This window comes from Capricornis sumatraensis, chromosome 9 (genome assembly GCF_032405125.1).
Source record: "Capricornis sumatraensis isolate serow.1 chromosome 9, serow.2, whole genome shotgun sequence".
NCBI lineage: Eukaryota > Metazoa > Chordata > Mammalia > Artiodactyla > Bovidae > Capricornis > Capricornis sumatraensis.
In genome coordinates, this window is record NC_091077.1 from 6,150,684 (window position 1) to 6,170,328 (window position 19,645).

Here is a 19,645-nt window from a genome sequence, read left to right on the forward strand (position 1 = left end):
GTGGCTGCCTCCTTCCGGCCGACGTGTCTTTCAGGAAGGGGAGCGAGAGAGAGGGCAGCGGTATGGCTCCTCCGGCTCCTGGCCCGGCTTCTGGCGGCTCCGGGGAGGTGGACGAGCTGTTCGACGTGAAGAACGCCTTCTACATTGGCAGCTACCAGCAGTGCATCAACGAGGCGCAGCGGGTGAAGGTGCGGCGGCTCCGGGGCTGGGAGACGCTGGGGGCGGAGCCGGAAGAGGCTTCCTGGTGGCCGCGGGTCGGACTCTGATTTTAAAAACCCTACCTTTTCTCCTAGCGCCGTTTCACCCCCCACATCTCTTCACAGCGCGGTGAGGAATTGTCTTTGTCCCTTGACAAAACTCAGAGCAGTACTATTTCGTGATAATTCTCACTTTGACCGCTCACTCTGCACCTTACGAGGCGTTTGAATAAGAGAGAGATTCATGCTTCTATAGTAATAGTAACAAATGTAATACTACGCTGCGGTAATAATAATAGTAATAACAATAATAGTTCTCATTTGTTTCCGCCATGCCCTCAATACCCCTAAAGTAGAGACTATTATTTATCCTCATTTTACAGATGAGAGAACAAGGAGGCTCAAGAGAGAGATGACTTCTCGCCTGTTACCCTGCCCCACTAGCCAGTTTATTTCTCCCCAGACTTGCTCATTCATTCATTCCTCACTGATCATCTGTATGGGCCAGGCCGTGTATCCGTGCTAGGCTCAAAGCTGTGACAAAATAGATAAAACTATCTTTCTTGGAAACCTCAGGTCCCAAGGGAGGCAGATAAACAATAAGAAAGTAAATAAACTACCAGGGGCATCCCTGGTGGTCCAGCGGTTAAGCCTTGGCATTTCCACCACAGGGGGGCATGGTTCCAACCCTGGTTGGGGAAGTTCCCAATGCCACGCCAAGTGCAAATACAAATAAATAAAAGTAAGTCATTTAAAAGGTGTCAGGAAGTGGTGTGATGGAGAGTGGTGGGAGGGAGCCTGCTTGAGAGCTAGAACCTGCAGCTGGAAAGGCCCAGGCAGTGAGTGGGTGACAGGAGAGGGGGCAGCCAGGACTGCTAGCAGCACCTTTTTGGGAAAGGAGATGGATGGTACTGTCTGTCACTTTGAGAGTGAGCTACTGGAGACTTAAAAAAAAGTATTATTATTACTATTTTGTATATTTATTTTTGGCTGTGTGGGGTCTTCATTGCTGCTCAGGCTTCTCTCCAGCTGCAGAGCGCAGGGACTGCTCGTCACATGAGCTTCTCACTGCGGTGGCTTCTCTTGCTGCAGAGCACGGGTTCTGCGTTTAAGGGCTTCAGTAGTTGGGGCTTGCAGGCTCTAGAGTGCTGGCCCAGGGGTCGTGGCACATGGGTTCCGTTCCTCTGAAGCATGTGGAATCTTCCTTGACTCATCACTGGCAGGCAGACTCCCTCCCAACCACTGGACCACCAGGAAATCCCGAGGATTTTTAAGAGCCGTGAATGGGACAGGGTCTTTGCCTGGCCTCATGGTCTAGTGTTCTGAAGAGAGTAAACAAGTAAAGAATCGAGTGAATACATAATTACAACTTGAGCCCTGCGGGGATAGGAGATAGAAAGTGCTGATCACATACTGGGAGGGTGGGCCGCTGCTTCATGTGGGAGTGGTCAAATCAGACCAAGCTTCTGTGACTGTCATCTAACCCTGTGACCAAACCTTGAGAAGGCTCTCACTTCATGGGTGAGAGTCCCAAAGGTGCTGAGGCAGGGGTGAGCTCTGTGTAGTCAAGGCCTAAGAGGCTGGGGTTGCAGAAGTGGGGTGAGCACAGTGGGAGAGATGAAGATTGAAGTGCGCAGAGTGAGGGGCAAGGCCTGGGGGCAGGGGTGGGCACAGCAAGGGTTTGGAGTTTATTCCGAAGGTGTGGGAGGCCGTAGGAGCACCATGCAAGGGAGTGGCAGACGTCTTCACGGAGGCGGCCGGGGGTTGGAGAAGTTTGGATTCTGAAGTGGAGAAGGCTTGCTTTCCCTTTTGGCCCTTGGCAGTGAGCCCCACGTCCCTGCGTGTCATCTGTGGCATGGAGGGTAAAACCTCAGGCTTCAGTAAGAGGTTCCGATTCGTTGAAACGCCGTTTGCGTGATTGTATTATTTTTCCATTGTCAGTGTGAGAAAGGACAGCTCAAGGCAACACACGTTTACTATCTTGCAGCTTCTATAGGTCAGAAGTCCAACCCTGCTCTCACTAAGCTAAAATCAAGGTATCGGCAGCCCGGCTGTGTTCTTCCTGTAGATTCTGGGGAAAAGCCACCTTCCTTACTCATTGAAGTTGCTGCTTCTTGGCCAGGGGCCACCCTTAGCTCCTGGAGGCTTCCAGATGCCTCTCTCCAGCCCTCAACTTCCCATACCACCCTTCCATCTCAGAATCAGCCATGGGGGGCTTTTCTGGTGGTCCAGTGGTTAAGACTCTGTGCTCCCAATGCAGCGGGCCCAGGTTCGATTCCTGGTCAGGGAACTGGATCCCACATGCTGCAGTGAAGATCTCCTGTGCCGCAACTAACATCTGGTGCAGCCAAATAAATTAAAAAAGAGAAAAAAAAGATCCAGGCATAGGGGTTCTTGGAGTCTTGCAAGTTTCCCCTTCCCCTTCATTCCTTTTGTCTAAAAGTCCTCTGCTTTTAAGGGGTTCTGTATTGGACTGGACCCTCCCAGATTACCCAGCATGGTCTCCCCACGTTCAGGTCCATAATTTTAATCGCACCTGTGAAGTCCCTTTTGTGACGTAAGGAAAGCTGTCCCAAGGGCTGCCGTGGACATCTCCCGGGGCCTTTCTGCACTCAGCGTCACAGTTGTTAACGTGCCTCCCTGCCGGGTAAAGCAGACCACAGGAGGGTTCAGACAGGCCTGGCTGCCTCAGGTTCTGGCTCTTCTGTGTGCTCTCTGCAGCCAGGGCTGTCACGGCACCCCCGAGCCTTGCTTTCCCCTCCTGTCGGATGGGAGCCATGACTTTCATCTCAGTAGGGCCCCACGAGGTTCTGCGTCATACTCAGCGATCCACCTTCTGTCTTCTGTTGCGTGTCTGTTCTGTGTATGTGATAGCAATGTGTTCTTTGAGTCTTACTGTGTCTTAATATGCAAATTTTACTTCCCTGCTGAAGGAAGCAGCGCGACCTGCTGTATGCAGAGAGCTATGGAAAGCAAAGGAAACCAGATCAGCTGTCAGATCACTGTTGGAGGCAAGGCTGTGGCACAACCTCTGAGCTGGGGCCTGGGTACCCTCTTCTGCAACATGGTAAAGATGCACTGGCACCAAACCAAGAGATCCTCCCTGACACGGCCAGAAGAATGGGAGTTCCTTCCCTGCTGAGCCCTTTGGCATGCGTTAATTCTGGTCCACAGGCCACCTGAACCCTCCTCGGCAGCCTGTATTGGGTTAAATGGTGTCCCTGATGAGATGCATCCACTCGGAACCTGTGACTGTGACTTATTTGGAAGAGGGTCTTTGCACACTGCCAGGTGGTGCCTGGTAAAGAATCCGCCTGCCGACATGGGAGACACAGGAGATGAGGTTCAATCCCTGGGTCAGGAAGATCCCCTGGAGGAGAAAATGGCAACCCACTCCAGTATTCGTGCCTGGGAAATTCCGTGGACAGAAGATTCTGGCAGGCTACATCCATGGGGTCACAAAGAGTCACACACTTCTGAGCAAACATGCATGGAGTTGTAATCCAGTGAAGGATCTCTGGATGAGATTAGCCAGGGTTTAGGATCGGCCCTAGACAAACCTAGACAGTGTATTAAAAAGCAGAGATGTCACTTTGCCAACAAAGGTACCTATAGTCAGAGATATGGTTTTTCTAGTAGTCATGTATGGATATGAGAGTTGGACCATAAAGAAAGCTGAGTACTGAAGAATTGATGCTTTCAAATTGTGGTGCTGAAGAAGACTCTTGAGAGTCCCTTGGATTGCAAGGAAATCAAACCAGTCAATCCTAAAGGAAATCAACCCTGAATATTCATTGGAAGGACTGATGCTAAAGCTGAAACTCCAGTACTTTGGCCACCTGATGTGAAGAGCCAACTCACCAGAAAAGACCCTGATGCTGGGAAAGATTGAGTGCAAAAGGAGAAGGGGACGACAGGATGAGATGGTTGGATGGCATCACCAACTCAATGGACGTGAGTTTGAGCAAAATCATGAGATAGTGAAGGATAGGGAAGCCTGGCGTGCTGCAGTCCGTGGGGTCACAAAGAGTCGGACATGGCTGAGCAACTAAACAGCAACTAAATCCAATGACTGGTGTCCTTCTAAGAGAAAGGCAGAGAGAGGCTTGAGGGAGAAAGAAAAAGTGGTGGCAGAGGTTGGGGTGATGCAGCCGCCAGCCAAGGATGAGGCAAAGGCGGGTCCTCTCGGCCTATGGGAGGAGCCCAGCTCTGCTGGCACCTTGATCTCAGACCTCTGGCCTCCAGAACCACAAGAGAACAAGTTTCTGTTCTGAACCCCGCCCGAGGTGGTGGTTGGTTATAGCAACTTCAGACAGGCACCCCCAGAGGTGGCCCCAGGTGGAGCCCCTGGTGTGTCGCGATGCTGGCACCGTCATGATGTCTGTTTCCCTGCTTGTCAGCCGTTTCTCGAGTGCCCACAAGATGGCAGGCACCGCACAGGTGTTAAGGGTGAAGCAGCTAAGAAAGCCTCCAGGAGCTGATGGTCTGGTGTGGTCGGGTGACACTGATGGCCCGTCAGAGGATGGGATGTGGTCCCCTTCCCCAACCCCATCCCTGGCCTCCCTGGACAGTTAGCCTGGCTCTCAGGCCTGGCTGCACCTCTGAGCTGTTTGCAGGCAGTTTGATGTCACTGGTGGATGTGAGCCTCCTGGCTTTTCTGATCTTTGAGCTCCCAGCTGGTGCTGATGAGCCGTCAGGACTAGGCACCAGGGCACTCCCCTGGTGACATGCTTCATGGTTCCTGGGGTTCCTTGGTCTGTACGCCTGTCTTCGTTCTTATGCCTCCCAGAAGCTCTTCTTTTTGGCTGCTTGGGAAAGTCCTGAGGTCTGCGTGTGGGGTCTCACTGACCCCCCCTCAGCCATCCTGCGGGGTCGGTGGTGTGCCTGTTTGACGCAGAGGGCAGCTGAGGCTCAGGGTGGCCTCTGGTCCCTCGCAGGGCATCTCACTGTGTCTATGCTTCAAAGATACCAAGAGCCAGCATTTGTCTATCTCTTTTTTTGAAGAAAATAATCTTATTTATTTTATTTTTGGCTGTCCTGGGTCTTCGTTGCTGCACGCAGGCTTTCTCTAGTTGTGGTGAACGGGGGTTCTCAGTGCGGGGGCCTCACTGCAGCGGCCTCTCTGAGAGCTTGGGTTCTAGAGCTGGGGCTTTAGTAGCTGTGGCACACAGGCTTAGTGGCCTTGCAGCATGTGGCTATTCCCGGATCAGGGATTGGACCCGTGTCTCCTGCGTTGGCGGGTGGATTCTTTACCACTGAGCCGCCAGAGAAGCCCCTTGTCTGTCTCTCTTTTTATACTGAAGGTGGTGTGGGGACCCCAGCTGGGTTGGCCTCACCAGTGTCCAGCTTTGAGGGTCTTTTGAGAGTCACTTCTTTAGGAGACACTGTGTTCCAAGTTCTGGCCAGATCCCGGCTGGCCACCGTGGCTGGAGCAAGCTGCCGAGACCCCATGGCGAAGCTGGCTGGAGTCCAGCTGGGGCCAGGAGCCAGGCTTCTTGTTTGCAGTCTCCAGTGGCATAAGAGGAGGACATGTCCGCCGCCCTCACACCCTGAGGCTGGGAAGAAGGCCCGGGCTCTTGGAGTCTGGTTCTCAGCCTCGGGGAGGGCAGTCCTGGCATGCTCACACTGGTGGGGCTCCAGGCCATTGTTCCCCAGCTCGGGGAGCTTGGCAGGCCGTTCTCTCAGCTGGTCCCCAGGCCCCGTGGTTTGGAGTGGCGGCTCCAAGGTGGCCAGGCCCACTTGCCCGGTCACTTTCCTCTCCCGGCCCCCGCGTGGCCTGTCCCAGCACCCCCGCACCCTCTGGGCTGAGTTGCTCTGTGCCTGCCCACCCCAGGCACCGTGGGGCCTCCAGGAAGTCGGCCAGCACTCCAGGGCATGGTCCAAGGCTGTTCCCCCGAGGAAGGGCCCCTCCCGTGCCCGCAGCCGCACAGGGGCCCTCTTCAGGGTACTGCAGGGAGCTCTGCATGAGCTCGCCTTACAGCTGCTTCTGGGTTCTGTGCGGTGACTGGGCTGACTGAACGTGGCCTGTGGACCTCGGCCCTATGGACACGGCGGTCCCCAAGGACTCCCCCCGCCTGGCTAGAACCCAGCATCGCTGTGCTGGGGCAGCCAAGCTGAGCTCTTCCAGAAAGGTCCTCTGAGTGAGGCGAATCTTTGTCTCTCCTGTTTGTCACTTTTAAAGAGCATTTTGAAATCAAAGCAGCATGGAAGGATCCGCTGCAGACAGTAAAGTCCCCTCTGCATGTCCCCCACCAGGTCCCATCCCTTCTCCAGCATCAGCCATCCATCTTCAGATGGGAGTCTTCCCAGGCCTGCTTTCCGGACTTGTACAGACTTAGGCATCAGTGCACGCCCAACCCCGACCCCACTGCAGGCGTCCTCGGACCACCTGGACTGTTGAGCTGCTTCCATTTTGGTCCGCTGCGCCTCGGGTCCTTCCTCATCGGCATGAGCAGCCCAGTGTCCCGTGGTCAGAAGCGTGGCTTCTGCCCCGGCCGCTTCTGTATGGCTGGGGCTGTTTCAGCACTGTTAGTGTCCCCGTCCCTCACCCAGCTGGATGGGAGTGACAGTCGAGCCTCCTTTCCCAGGAGGATGTCCTGGGGGCACAGAATGGGGTGCCCAGCATGCTGCGTGCCGTCCGTGGTGGCTGCTCTCCTGTGGCCGAAGGTCCTAAGGCGGCAGAGAGCCAGGGCGGGGACTAGGGCCCAGACTCCTGGGAAGGCTTCCTGTGGCTGGCCTCTGTGGGGCTGCTGGCTGCACGGCCCCCACGAGTCCTGACCTGCATTTGCTTCCGCAGCCATCCAGCCCGGAGAGAGATGTGGAGCGGGATGTCTTCCTGTACAGAGCGTACCTGGCCCAGGTGAGCGTGGGCCCTTGACCATGACTGCCGGTGCCCTGGGACAGGAGAGTCAGGAGCAGAGTGTCGGCGGGGGCAGGAGCCACGCAGCCGGTGTGGCCGCTGCAAGTCGGTGACCGCGTCACTGAGGCCCTGCAGCACCAGCTCAGGAGACCGGTGTTGGGATTTCTTGTTTTTTTTTGTTTTTTTTTAACTTAATCAGTAGATTTTACTCGTTTGGTATGGTACTGGGTTTACAGATAACCGAGCAGATGATAAAAAGAATTCCAAATCCCCAGCCCCACCCCACAGGCATTTTCTCTCATTAACAGTTTGGGTTCGTGGGGTGCTTTTGTTAGAACTGATGCACTGGTATTGATGCTGTTATTAACTAGAGCTGGCAGTTTAGATGCTACAGTTAAAGTTTTAAAAGCATCGTTGCATGCTCTGCTCAGTCCTGTCCAACTCTTTGTGACCCTGTGGGCTGTAGTCCACCAGGCTCGTCTGTCCATGGGATTTTCCAGGCGAGAGTACTGGAGGGGGAGCCATTTCCTGCTCCAAGGCCTTCCCACCCGGGGACGGAACCCACGTCTCTTGGTGTCTCCTGCGTTGGCAGGCGGGTTCTTTACCTGGGTCTTAAAAAGCAGCATTCCCCTGGGACATAATGCAGTGAGAGTTCATCCCCGTGTTGTATAGACAACCCAGACTCTGCAGAGAGGATTGAACTGTGCCCGCCGTGTTCCCCCCCCAGGCCCACAGCACGGGTGTGGCCACCAGCCTCGTCCCCTTAGAGCAGCGGGGAGAGGGCAGGCCTGGGCTGCTGTGTGGGGGGCACATGGCTCCACAGGTGCCCCCACCTCGCGTCAAGCCTCAGGTGGCTTCCCAGGTCTGTTTGCATCTTTCCCTCTGCGGAGCATTCTAGACCCTGAGGGGCCTCCCGCTGTGGCCCAGGTGCTCCTCCCCGCCACCTCCCTCCTCCCGGGTATGTGTGCCCCCGTCAGAGGAGGGTGCCCCAGTGCACTGCAGAGTCTCCTCGGACGCGCTCTTGTCTGCACGTGTCTTTAAAGATAAGCACAGGTAGGGACTCCCCCGGTGGCCCAGGGGTTAAGGCTCTGTGGCTTCCATGCAGGGGTCACGGGTTCTCCACCCCTGGTCGGAGAACTAAGGCCCCACATACTGTGTGGCAAGGCCAAAAAATTCTTTTTTAATAAATTTTTAAAAATTAAACGTGAAGACACGTAGAAGGCAATGAACACACTGAAACTGCCTAGAAAGGAACAGGGAAATGGGTCCCTGATGCCGGTTTCCCTTCGCAGTGACCTCCCTACTGGGTGTCTGTGGGTGGGGCGAAGCACGTGCCCAGACTCCCTGACCCTGGTGACCCCCTCCCCTTCACCACTTGGGGCTGTACAGTGACCGGCCAGGGTCTGCAGCTGGAGCAGCGGGCACTGTGGCTAACGGGGGATGCTGTGGTGGCTCCCGAGGGCCAAGGGGCGTCCCTGGGAGCGGTAGGTACTGGGGCTTCACCAGGGCGATGCTGTCACCAAGCAGCCCTTGTATGTTCCCTGGGGTCTGGGACACAGAAACTGCACCGGGAGGTCGGGCAGGGCTGACGACGTCCGTGTCCTGCCCACAGAGGAAGTACGGCGTGGTGCTGGATGAGATCAAGCCCTCCTCTGCCCCTGAGCTGCAGGCCGTGCGCATGTTTGCAGAGTACCTGGCCAGCGACAGCCGGCGGTGAGGCTGGGGCGCTGTGGGCGGGCCTGGGTGGGCCGGGGGTGTCTGGTGGCTTCCTTGCTGTGCCCTCTCGCCTCGCTGAGCCTTGGTTCCCCTCACCCGCACAGGGCGGCAGTGAGGGGCCCTGCTTCCAGGAGATCTCTGCGGGGGCGGGGGGCCAGAGGTGGGGACTGCACAGCTGCCTAGGGGCTGCGGGAGCCTCGTTGCCCAGAGAGCCTCCCCGGGACACGCGGCGGGGACCCTCCCCACCTTCCACTGCTGCTCACCTGTGTTGCGGGGAGGCGCTGGCGGCTGCGCTGCCTGTCATTCATCTCTGCAGACGGGTGGGAGGGCGGACACCGCGTCCTCACTCTGAGCTGCATGTCCGCCTCGTGCCGCTCATCAGCTGTCATCAGACTCCGTCAGGCGGTGGCCGGGAGAGGCGAGGGTCAGGGCTGTAGGGACCCGGAAGCGCTGGGTCTTCCAGGACCAGGCCTGCCTGTTCTCTGCTGCCCGGCGTGGGGTCCGAGACCGCTCACGGTCCGGCCCTTCTGGCTTCAGGTGGCTCCTGCGCAGGCAGGTCTTGGGCTGGGATGCTCACCCAGGTGCCTGTGAGCTCAGCCTCTGGCTGGGAGCTGTGTGGCCCTGCCTCACCTGTGCGTGGAGCACCAGCCTGATGCAGCAGGCTTTGTGGTCCCCTGCACCTCGGTTCCCCCCACCCCCAGAAATGGACTGCTCACAAAGCCCCCTGGGATTTCAGAGGTGAAACACCCCCCAGAGGGTGGCTGGGCTAGAAGGCGGGGCAGCACAGCGCATGACAGGGAGACGCTCTGCTCTGTGAGCCGACCCCAGCTGCCCGTCCCAGCTCTGGGGCCTCGCTCACAGCACTGTGATGCCTCGGGGAGTCTCAGGGGCTCCTCTCCTGAACGCTGCCCCGTGGAGCTTGTTAGACCAGGATGTGGGCCTGACCTCATCGATACTACGCCTCCATCGTGGGCTGCTGCAGCCCTCTGTGGGTCCCAAGTGTGGATGTCTCCTGTGACCCCCACTTCTGCTCCTCATGAAGGGCAGCACCCCGTGCGCAGCCTCCTTTAATCTGGCTCCTTAGTCCACAAAGAGACCTGAGGGGTTTCTTCAAAGAGGCTTAAGCAGTGGCAGCTGAATGGGGACCCCCAAAAGCTGTGAACCTGACCTCGTTGGAAACGGGCTTTCTGCAGATGTAAGTGGTTAAAGACCTTGAGCTCATCTTGGATGTAAGGTAGGCCCTAAATCCAGTGACGGGTGTCTTCAGAAGAGGGGGAGAGAAGACGCAGACGCGGAGGCCACCTGAAGACGCAGGCAGAGATCTGGACAGAAGGACTGCCACAGCTCCGAGAGCCGGGGGGAGGCGGCCCCGGACACGCTGTCCCTTGGAGCCCTGCAGAAGAAACCAGTCCTGCCAGCACCTTAAAAAAAAATGATTCGGCTGCACTGAGTCTCAGTTGCCACAGGCAGGGTCTTTGACCCTCACTGCAGCATCTTCAGTTGTGGCATGCGACATCTTAGCTGTGGTCCTTGGGGTCTAGTTCCCTGATCAGGGATTGAACCAGGGCCCCCTGCGTTGGGGGCATAGAGTTTTAGCCACTAGACCACAGGGAAGTCCCCTGCCAACACCTTGATTTCAGCTGCTGGCTTCTGGAACTGTGAGAATACGTCCTGCGTTTCACTGTTTCCTGGTACCTGGTGCTTTGTGATGCCCTGGGACAGTTAAGACAGGCGCCCTCTCTGCACCTCACTAGCCTGGGTGATGCGCCCTTTGGGAAGGGGAAGGAGCTCCGGGGCTGCTGCGAGCATTACAGGAAAGAACCCCCAGGAGGCCCAGGGCATGGAGCTGGTGCTCAGAAAAGCAGAGGTGCTCACAGTGCATCCGTCCTGACAGTGCAGACTGCCACCCCACGCAGACTGCCTGGCAGGCAGGTGGTGGAGGAAGCGCCAGAGCCCACGGGATAACCGCAGCACCTTCCAGTAACAGCGTACGCCGCTGACAGGAGGACAGGCAGGCCACGTGTTCACTGCCGGTGCACCGGGAAGCAGGCAGAAGCTTTGTGAGGTGGCCTTGGGGTGGCGCATGCCAGCCCCGTGGGGTCCCTGCACAGTCGTGCCGCATGCGCGGCGGGTAGCACACGCAGCTGTGAAGTCACGTGTCTGTCAGGCCCCTCTCTGGTGGGCGCGGAGAGGCTGACAGACCCGTCCCTGGCCTCCAGGGACCCTGGGGTACACCACCCCTCAGCAGCCCACATGAGACATAGGCGTTTGCTGAGACGGCATCGGTCCCGAGCCACAGCGTTTGTCCAGTAGTGACACAGGGCCCTTCTCTCGTTCGTTAATTGCTCAGCAGCCCTTTGAAACAAGAATCCCAACTCCTCAATTCAGTTAAGCAGTTCATTTCTGGTGTAATGCGACGTGTGGGTGCACCCAGCTGGTCCTCAGGCCAGCCTGGACTCCGGCCTGGTGCTAGCACCCAAGCCCCAGCCCAGCACACCACCCACCTGTCGGAAGCAGTCAGGCTGGGGAGACAGGGACGTCTTGGCCGCGGGGCATCCTCCCACACAGCCGCCCTCAGGACCCAGGCCCAGTGCTGACCGAGGTAGATCTGGCCCCTCTGCTGAGACCACCAGCCTCCAGGGGAAGCTGGTGGCGGCATGAGGTTGAGGTGCCCCTGTGCAGCCTCATGTCCCTGCAGCGGGAGGTGCCCCTGGCAAAGCCAGCCCACCCCTCTGCATTGGGGTGGTGTGGACACCTCAGCCCTTGAGCGCTGATGCCGGGGGAGCGTGGGGCCTGAGTGGTCATCTGTGGGCAGGGCCAGGCACGACCCTACCTGCACCGCATCTCCCCACGAGGCCTGGCGCACCTGACCCCACTTCTGGCCTCGGTTTCCCTGTCTGTGTGAAGGCTGAGAAGTGCCTGATGAGGTGGGGAGACTGGCACCCAGAGGGGCTTGGCGCAGACAGCTGGGCCCATCCTGCCCACTGCTGCTCTGTGCCTGCGGGGGCCTGTCTGTTCCCCCTGGGGGTGCGGCCACCTCCTGCCCCTGCCTTGGGCCATGAGCAGCTGTGTCTCACAGGGACGCGATTGTGGCCGAGCTGGACCGGGAGATGAGCCGGAGCGTGGATGTGACCAACACCACCTTCCTGCTCATGGCCGCTTCCATCTACTTCTACGACCAGAACCCAGACGCAGCCCTGCGCACCCTTCACCAGGGGGACAGCCTGGAGTGGTGAGTGGCCATCCTACACGGGGGTTTGCGGGGGGGGCTGTCTGAGAGGCAGCTCAGAGCCTCATCAGCCGTTGTCATAGGAACGGCGTGGGGGGCTGCTTGGAAAGTGGGCCTGGGGTGGGGCGCAGGCCTCTCGTTCCAGCTCCAGCTCTTGTTCCCAGTCCCAGAGACGCTCTCTTCCGCACGGCTGGGCTGCTGCTCTGAGGACAGGGCACCCTCCGCTGAAAAGCGTCTGTTCCCAGCAGCAGAGCTGAAAGCACCTTTGTCTCTGCCCGAGGCCTCTGTGCCCGCCCTCCCTCCATGAAGCCTTGTGCTCCTCTGTCCAGGGCCCTGGCCTGTCCACCTCTTCCTTGGGCCCTCAGCACCCTCCGCTGAGGCCGGCCCTCGGGCACTGCAGGCCTGGGCCCTGGAGCCCCCAGCCCAGGAGGCGGCTCTGGGCTGTGCTGTGACCCTCGCTCTGGCCAGGGCTCCACGAGCGCTCTGGTTTCTGCCTTCCCCTGGTCAGTCTTCCTTCTCGCTCGCTTATATCCCACCTCAGTCCCAAAGGGGGTGTGCAGTTGGCCTGGTGCGTGGCTGAGGTGACGGTGGATCCGCGAATGTTTCTCATGCCCCTCCCCAGGCTCTCCCGGGCACTGGGTCACGTCCTGGCGGGAAAGCTCTGGCACAAGAGGCCACAGTAGTGATCGGGTCCCAGCTGTCTAGGCCTGAGAAGGGGTGGTGGGTGTGATGCTGAAGGCAAGGACCACGCGCTTCCCTGCAGCACTTCATCCGGGAGCACTGGGGAGGGACTGTGTTTGGAAAGAGGAGGGGGGTGCAAACCTGGTGGCTGGCCATGGGGTGGGCAGGGAGCGGGCCGCAGGGCTGGGGACCCCGTGGAACTCTCGGCCTGATCCTGCTTCACGGAGGCACAGGGCCTGGGAAGCGATGGGGCGCTGGTTGCGGCGAGCAGTGCCCACAGAGTTTGATTTTACTGGGCTGATGGTCAGCCTCAGTTTTCCCCTCTGCAAAGTGGGACTGGTGGCCCGAGCACTAACAGGAAGTTTCGGGAAGATGGTGCTTACAGAGTGAGCTCCCAGTGGGAGGGTACGGTGGGGCGAGGGTTCACGGACCACACGCCTTTCCCGCAGCATGGCCATGACAGTGCAGATCCTGCTGAAGCTTGACCGCCTGGACCTTGCCCGGTAAGCCCGTCCCTGCCGGGGCTGCTGGGTGACGGCCTGTGCCTGGGGGTGGGAGGCGGGGCTATCTTAGCAAAGGCCAGGCTGTGCTGGGACCCTGAATTCTCCAGAAACCGGGCCTCTGTCTTCAGTGGGGACCACCCCGAGCACGCCCCCTGGCTCAGATCATCAGCAACACTAATGTTTCTCCATGTAGTGCGTTCTGGTCCACGGGGGTGGTGGCACCACTGGTTACCTGCCCGGCCCTGCACGGTGCTGCCTGGGACGAGGGGCGTTGCTGCCGGTGCCTCAGCTTCCTTCCGAGAGGCTGGCAGCAGGGCCCGGCCTACAGGGTGGGTGTAGGCTTCAGGCGTGTGCGGCCGCAGGGGCTGCCAAGGCCTTGTGAGCAAGGACCTCGGGCAGGGGTGGGGGACAGCGGCCGGGCCCCGCAGCCACTGGGCACCTCTCCTCTGCCCCCAGGAAGGAGCTGAAGAAGATGCAGGACCAGGACGAGGACGCTACGCTCACCCAGCTGGCCACCGCCTGGGCCAGCCTGGCTGCGGTGAGCCCCTGCCCAGCCTGGGTGGGAGCACGGGGGCAGGAGCAGCTGGGCTTCACGGACACCCAGGGCCTCGTGCTTTCTTGGGGGGCCAGTCTCCTGGAAGAGCCCAGAACATTTTCCCCATCACTCAGCCTTGACCCCTTCTGGCTTCCTATAGCCCAGTAGCTTGGCCAGAGCCAGGGTGAACCGACTGGGGGGCTTGGAACTAGACTCGGCGTGCCTGTTCCTGCACGCACTCCCACTCCCACCCGGGTGCGGGGAGCCAGCCTGGCAGCACACCCTCCTCTGGGGCCTGGCCCCAGGCTCGGCTGCTGCTCAGCTTGCTCTCCAGGCTCCTGGCACAAAGCTGGGGCCCGAGTCCTCCCTCGCGTACTCCCTCCTCGAGCCCAGCCCCGCTACCCCCACATGCCTGGGCACCCCTCTCCTGGCAGCAGCCCCATTTCTGTCTTGGGCTTTTAACTTCCTTTCTCTGAGTTCACGCTCTTGTCCAGGCTTTTTAAAACGTGCTCCTTGTCTGCGTGCATCTGCACGTCGTTTTGCACGGCTGAGGCCTCACCCCGTAGGATCCATTCAGTGCAGGGGACACACCCCAACAGTCCTCTCTGTAGCCTTGCATTTGTTCACAAGTGCATCTCCGTGTCAGGCTCCCCTGCCAGCGTGACACTGTGTTTCTACCAGGCAGACAGAACCTGCTATTCAGAGTGCGGGCGGGCAGGCTCAGGACCGACCATGGAACAGAGGCTGGTGGGCCGTGTGTCCCAGCCCAGACCTTGGCCCAGCTGCCAGTGCGTTGATTCCTCTTCCTCGAAGCTGAGCCTTTCAAGTCCATAAACTGAGGGCTTGAGGGAGCCGAGTTTGAGGGGTCTGGACATTGCCTCGGCCCCTTCGCAGCACAGGCTGCTCAAGGGCCTCTGTGTGGAAGGGGACGGCGTCCCCAGGATGCCTGCCCTGAGATCCGTCCAGGAGGGAGCAGGCTGGGGCAGGGCAGCAGGGTGACAAGGCGGTGATGTCCCAACTGTCCCCGCAGGGAGGTGAGAAGCTCCAGGACGCCTACTACATCTTCCAGGAGATGGCCGACAAGTGTTCGCCGACCCTGCTGCTGCTCAACGGGCAGGCAGCCTGCCACATGGCGCAGGGCCGCTGGGAGGCCGCTGAGGGCGTGCTGCAGGAGGCGCTGGACAAGGTAGGGGCAGGCCCAGCCCCACCCCAGAAACAGGTGTGGCAGGGGCCCCACGCCGGCCTGCCGGCCTGCTGGCCAGGCGGGGATTCTCACGCTGACTCAGCTAAAAGTCGGGACTGTGAACCACAGTCCTCATTCTGACTTCTCTTGAAAATGGGAGGATCCCGTCAGCCCAGGCCTGAGCTGAGCGGACACATGTCCCGTCTTCTCACTGATGCCGCTGCTGCCTGGCCTGGGCCCTTTCAGGGTGATGACCCCTGACCTGGATCTGTGCTTGAGAGAGACCCCTCCCGTTGGCTGCTGAGGAGCGAGCACAGCACACACACGTGTCGCCTGTGCCCGTGCTCGCCGAGCGGAGGCCCTGAGCGTGCCGCCCGCGGGGGCTGGGGGCCGCCGTAGTGGCCTGCCTTCTCCTGACCGAAAGCTGAGGCGGTTTTTGATACAATGAGAAACTGATGTCAGTGGGCAGCCCCTCCCTCTTCACCTCTGTGAGGGGCCAGGCTGTCACGGCAGGCCATTGGCCATGCAGAGACAGGCCAAAGGGCGGTGGTGGGGTCATCAGGCTGCGCGTGTGGAGCTGTGCCCTGTGCCAGCCAGCGGCCAGGGTCCACACGGCCCCTTGAGCCTGCGACACCCCGGGCAGCATGTCCCTGCCTCGCCCCCCCATCAGGGCCTTCGGGCTGGTGTTCCCGGCCAAGGCAGCGGCCGAGCCCGTTCCCAGGATTCCCCGGGCTTCAGCGCCCAGTGTGGGCGGGTGAGGGGAGGTCAGCTGCTTGGAGGTTCTGGTAATTTCCTGCAGTTTCCTGTCAGGTCCCCTGGGGAGTGGGCGGGCCCTACCCCACGGTCTCAGGCCTCATGGCTGCAGCGGGAAGACCAGCTCGCTGGGCTGCGATACGTTGAGGCTCCCTTGGCCTAGACTCTGTCACCTTAAGATTTGTGATAAGTAAATAGGCCCCTTGGAAACTGCAGCAAGCGGAGTCTCCGTGTCAGTCTGGCCTGTTCAGGAAGCACCAAGCCCCTGGGGAAAGTAGCTGGTGTGGGGAAGCAGAAGGGAAGCCTCCAAGCTCACCACCTGGCCAAGCATCCAGTCACGGGGCACACTGCATCTCGTAGCCCCAGCCCTGTCTGAGTTGGGGGTGAGTGGGCCAATCCAATGGCCTGGAGAAGCTGACCCTGCCCGTCCCCTTTGTTGCCAGGACAACAGCCACCCTGAGACGCTGATCAACCTCGTCGTCCTGTCCCAACACCTGGGCAAGCCTCCTGAGGTAGGCCCCTCCCCGCCCCCAGCCAGGTGCAGCAGGGTTTTCTGGTTCTCACAATGCCAGCCTGGTGTGGGCAGGGGTCTCCAGCAAGGCCCCAGCTCCACAGGGAGCTTGAGGTCACAGAGTCTGAACTTCAAGGCTAGCCTGGGGTTGGGGCAGGAACCTGCTCCCCATGAGTGGATGCGGCTGTGGTTGACCCTGGGAAGTTGGTGGTACAGTCACTCCCCCAGGGCCCCACCCTGCCCGGAGCTCTGAGTCCTCTGGACATGTGAGCTGAGGCTCAGGGCTCACAGGGTGGGAGCCAGCCTGTGTCACCTCACAGTCGGGAGCAGGCAACAGGACAGAGAAATGGGGCCCAGGGGAGCCATCCCGGTGAGCCTGTCTTGTCTGATGGTGCAGGGGAAGGATGCGGGGCACTGCCCATTAGGTGCCAGGCCCAGGCGGCCAGGGGCCCGCCACCCCAGAGCTTCATGGGGGTCTGTCCCCAGTGCCTGTGGAAGGGCCCACTGGGCAGCCTCAGGGCTGGGGAGGTGCGGGACAGATAGGACAGCGCCCCCACTCAGCACAGAGACACCCCCAGACTACCAGTTGGGAAGAAGCAGAGCTGCACAGACGCCCACAGCCCTGTATGTCGGGACTGGGCCCAGGGGTAGGGCCAGGCTGGGTGCGAGGCTCTGTCTTGGGCCCAGTTCCCATCCCCAGGCCTCTGAGGTGTCTCCATACAGTGCGCCCAGAACAAACCCATCTCGTGTCCCAACCCCATCCCCCGACCTGCCGTCTACTCTGTCTGGCCGCCTGCCTCTCCCTGGGCCTGGGTCCCCACCCAGCCCCATCCCTGAGCCTGGGGCATCCCTTCAGTCACGTGCAAGTACAGGCTCCTGGCCCCACCCTCCAGGGTCCCCTCTAATTCAGCATGATTCCGGGGTGTTGGGTGATGGAAAACCTTTGGGGAAATTGGGGCTCTTGCTTGGGTCTGGCTGGGTGGCCCTTGTTTCATCCCATTCTGCTCTCCAGGTCAGAGCCAACGTGGGGTCCCCATGTTTAGCTAACCTTGCCTCCTCCCACAGGTGACAAACCGCTACCTGTCCCAGCTGAAGGACGCCCACAGGTCCCACCCCTTCATCAAGGAGTACCAGGCCAAGGTGAGCCCTTGTGGGTGGCCCAGCTCTGTGCCCCAGATCCCGCAGGCTCTACTAGGTAAGGTGGGGACTCGGGGCCTGGCTCACAGGTTCTCCTGTTTCTCTGTCTCTCTGTACTGCACCCCCCCCCGCCCCGCCCCTACCCCTGCACCCCCAATTCGCATCGAAGGAGAACGACTTTGACCGGCTGGTGCTGCAGTATGCCCCCAGCGCCTGAGGCCCGCCCCAGACGCACTTCCGGAGGAGCTGTGGGAATGCAAGGCCAGGGCTCTGCTGCCCTCTCTGCCGGGCACTTGCCCTTTGGTTAGAAGTACAGGCTGGAAGCCCAGCCCAGCCTGCCGTTTTTCAATAAATGTCTCCCTTCCAGGAATCCCCATCCAATCCGTGTTTGCTCCAGCCACTTTGAAGGGGCAGATAGGAGGGACCCCTGGTGACCAAACAGCTACCCCCACACTCAGTTGGCATCCAGAGAAGCTGAGGCGCAGGGAGGTCACAGCCATCACAAGGGGTACCAGGATTTAAACGCAGCACCCTTGGGAGGTCTGGAGGTGGTGAGGGTGCCGGAAGTACTCAGGCCTCAGCTCAGTTAAGTGGGGAGGGGCCGTGCCAGGTCCTCACAGAAGTAAACATCACCCTACCGCCCCGGCCCCTGCTCCTTGCTGCCGTGTGGTGAGTCAGGACAGGCCCGCCATGATGGGGGCGTGGGTGCCAGAGCAACGCTGTGGCCGGAACACTGAGCTCCCTGCCCAGAAAGATGAGTGCCTAGTGAGCGCCCCTTGATAAGTAGAAGCTGGACAACAGAGGGAGGGGGAGTGGCCGGGGCCTCTGGGATGAGGTCACCGCGGAGCTGTGTCCGCCTGAACAAGGAGGATCAGTCAGCCCAGGTTCTGGGGGCTGAGCCTCCTGTGCAAAGTTCCTGGAGCCGCACTAGAGTCAACAGGCCGGATGGGGCTTTGTCTCTGGGCCCTTGCCTGGGGAGGGAGAGAAAGAAGATACTTGGCTTCCCCGAGCCTGGCCTCATCTGCCTCGGAGGTGGCCTTTGACTGCCAAGGCAGGACAGAGAGCAAGGGACCCCCGGCCCCTCCCCTCCAGGTCAGCAGGGGATTGAGGTGGCAGAGGCCTTCCGGGGCAGAGGCGTCAGTCAGGGGCAGTGGTGTGTACGAGGGTGAGGGCTGGGGTCAGCTCTCTGGGGAAGAGGAGGCCTGCCCTTTCAGGAAGGGCAGGGTACAAGTCCCTTTCTTGGGACTTCAGCAGCCCCCCCTCGGAGCCCTTGCCTGGGAGCTCTGGTTCCCAGCTGCCAGCGCCAGGAGCCCCCTTCCGTTTCTGCTCTGCACCCACCCGTTGGCAGCCTCCTATCTGGGCCGTGCCAAAATGAAACTTGAGGCTGGGCTGGGGCTGGTGTGGGGGGCAGCTCTCCCCTTACTGATGGGTGCCATAGTGACCAGATAGTGCCTGGAGGGGTGGGGGCAGAGATGGATGGTTGGGATGGTGCAGGGCTGCCCGACTGGACTTACGGAGGCATGTCCAGCAGCCGGGGACCCCTTAGCTCCCCTCAGCTTGCCAGGCCGGCTATGGAATTGGGTATCTTTAATGGACAGAATTCTTGCCCACACGGAGAGCACATTAAAAAATAGGCAGAGCAGGACAAACGGTGACACGTGCCACGGAGAAGGCTGATGGGGCAGGGGGATCCGGGAGGTGCAACGACCAGGTGACGTTGTAGGTAAAGCCTGAAGGGGAAGGAAGAGCCCCGCCAATACCTGAGGAAGCAGCCAGTGCAAGGGCCCTGGGGGAGGACTGCTTGTGGAGAGCCTCCTCCAGCTGTGAGGCCAGTGCAGCTGGAATGGAAGCAGCAAGGTGGAGAGAGGAGGCCGTGAGGGTGGGCTGTGAGTCACAGTGAGAAGGTGGGCTTTCACTCTTGGTGATGGGAGCCATGGAAGGCTGTGAGCAGCGGAGGAGCAGGTAGGTTTCCTCTGGCCTCTGTGTGGGGTCAGGAGGAGGCACAAGGGTGGCCAAGGGTTCAATAAGGCTGTTCAGATGCAGAGACTTCACGGATTCTGGAAATGTCTGAAGGTGGAGGGAATTGGATGTGCTGGAAGACTAGGGGTCGGGACAGGCAGTAAGGGAAAAGAGGGATGGGGGTCCTCTTGACCCCTCTCTTCCATTTTCACCTGTGTGCTTGAAGGCCAGGTCAGGCTAGTGGCTGTATGGAACCCAGCGGGGCTCCTGCAGGGCCCACACTGATTGCTTAACTCCGCACCTTGAAAGGTGGTGGGAGGACTCCTAGGTAGGGGGAAGGGAGGGGCACAGGTGCACAAGAATCCCGGGGGCTGGAATGAAG

General features: G+C 59.8%; 1 protein-coding gene and 1 non-coding gene across 5 annotated transcripts; both read left to right on the forward strand.

The window, feature by feature from the left end:
• Nucleotides 1-22: 22 nt before the first annotated feature.
• Nucleotides 23-17,665, forward strand: COPE (COPI coat complex subunit epsilon). Of its 4 annotated transcripts, none has more exons than XM_068979628.1 (10): nt 23-188; nt 6,994-7,056; nt 8,669-8,769; nt 11,852-12,004; nt 13,132-13,185; nt 13,642-13,744; nt 14,751-14,906; nt 16,100-16,168; nt 17,233-17,307; nt 17,474-17,665. In XM_068979628.1, exons 1-10 carry the CDS (start codon nt 63-65, stop codon nt 17,519-17,521), a joined length of 948 nt encoding a protein of 315 aa, XP_068835729.1. In that variant the 5' UTR covers nt 23-62; the 3' UTR covers nt 17,522-17,665. The 4 variants fall into 4 exon arrangements, with proteins under 4 accessions (XP_068835729.1, XP_068835730.1, XP_068835733.1 ...); XM_068979629.1 differs by having other exon boundaries at nt 13,642-13,723; XM_068979632.1 differs by lacking the exon at nt 14,751-14,906 and having other exon boundaries at nt 13,642-13,723.
• TRNAG-CCC (transfer RNA glycine (anticodon CCC)) lies at nt 2,415-2,487 on the forward strand. Its single transcript has one exon. It is a non-coding gene; the product is annotated as a tRNA-Gly (tRNA).
• Nucleotides 17,666-19,645: the final 1,980 nt, after the last annotated feature.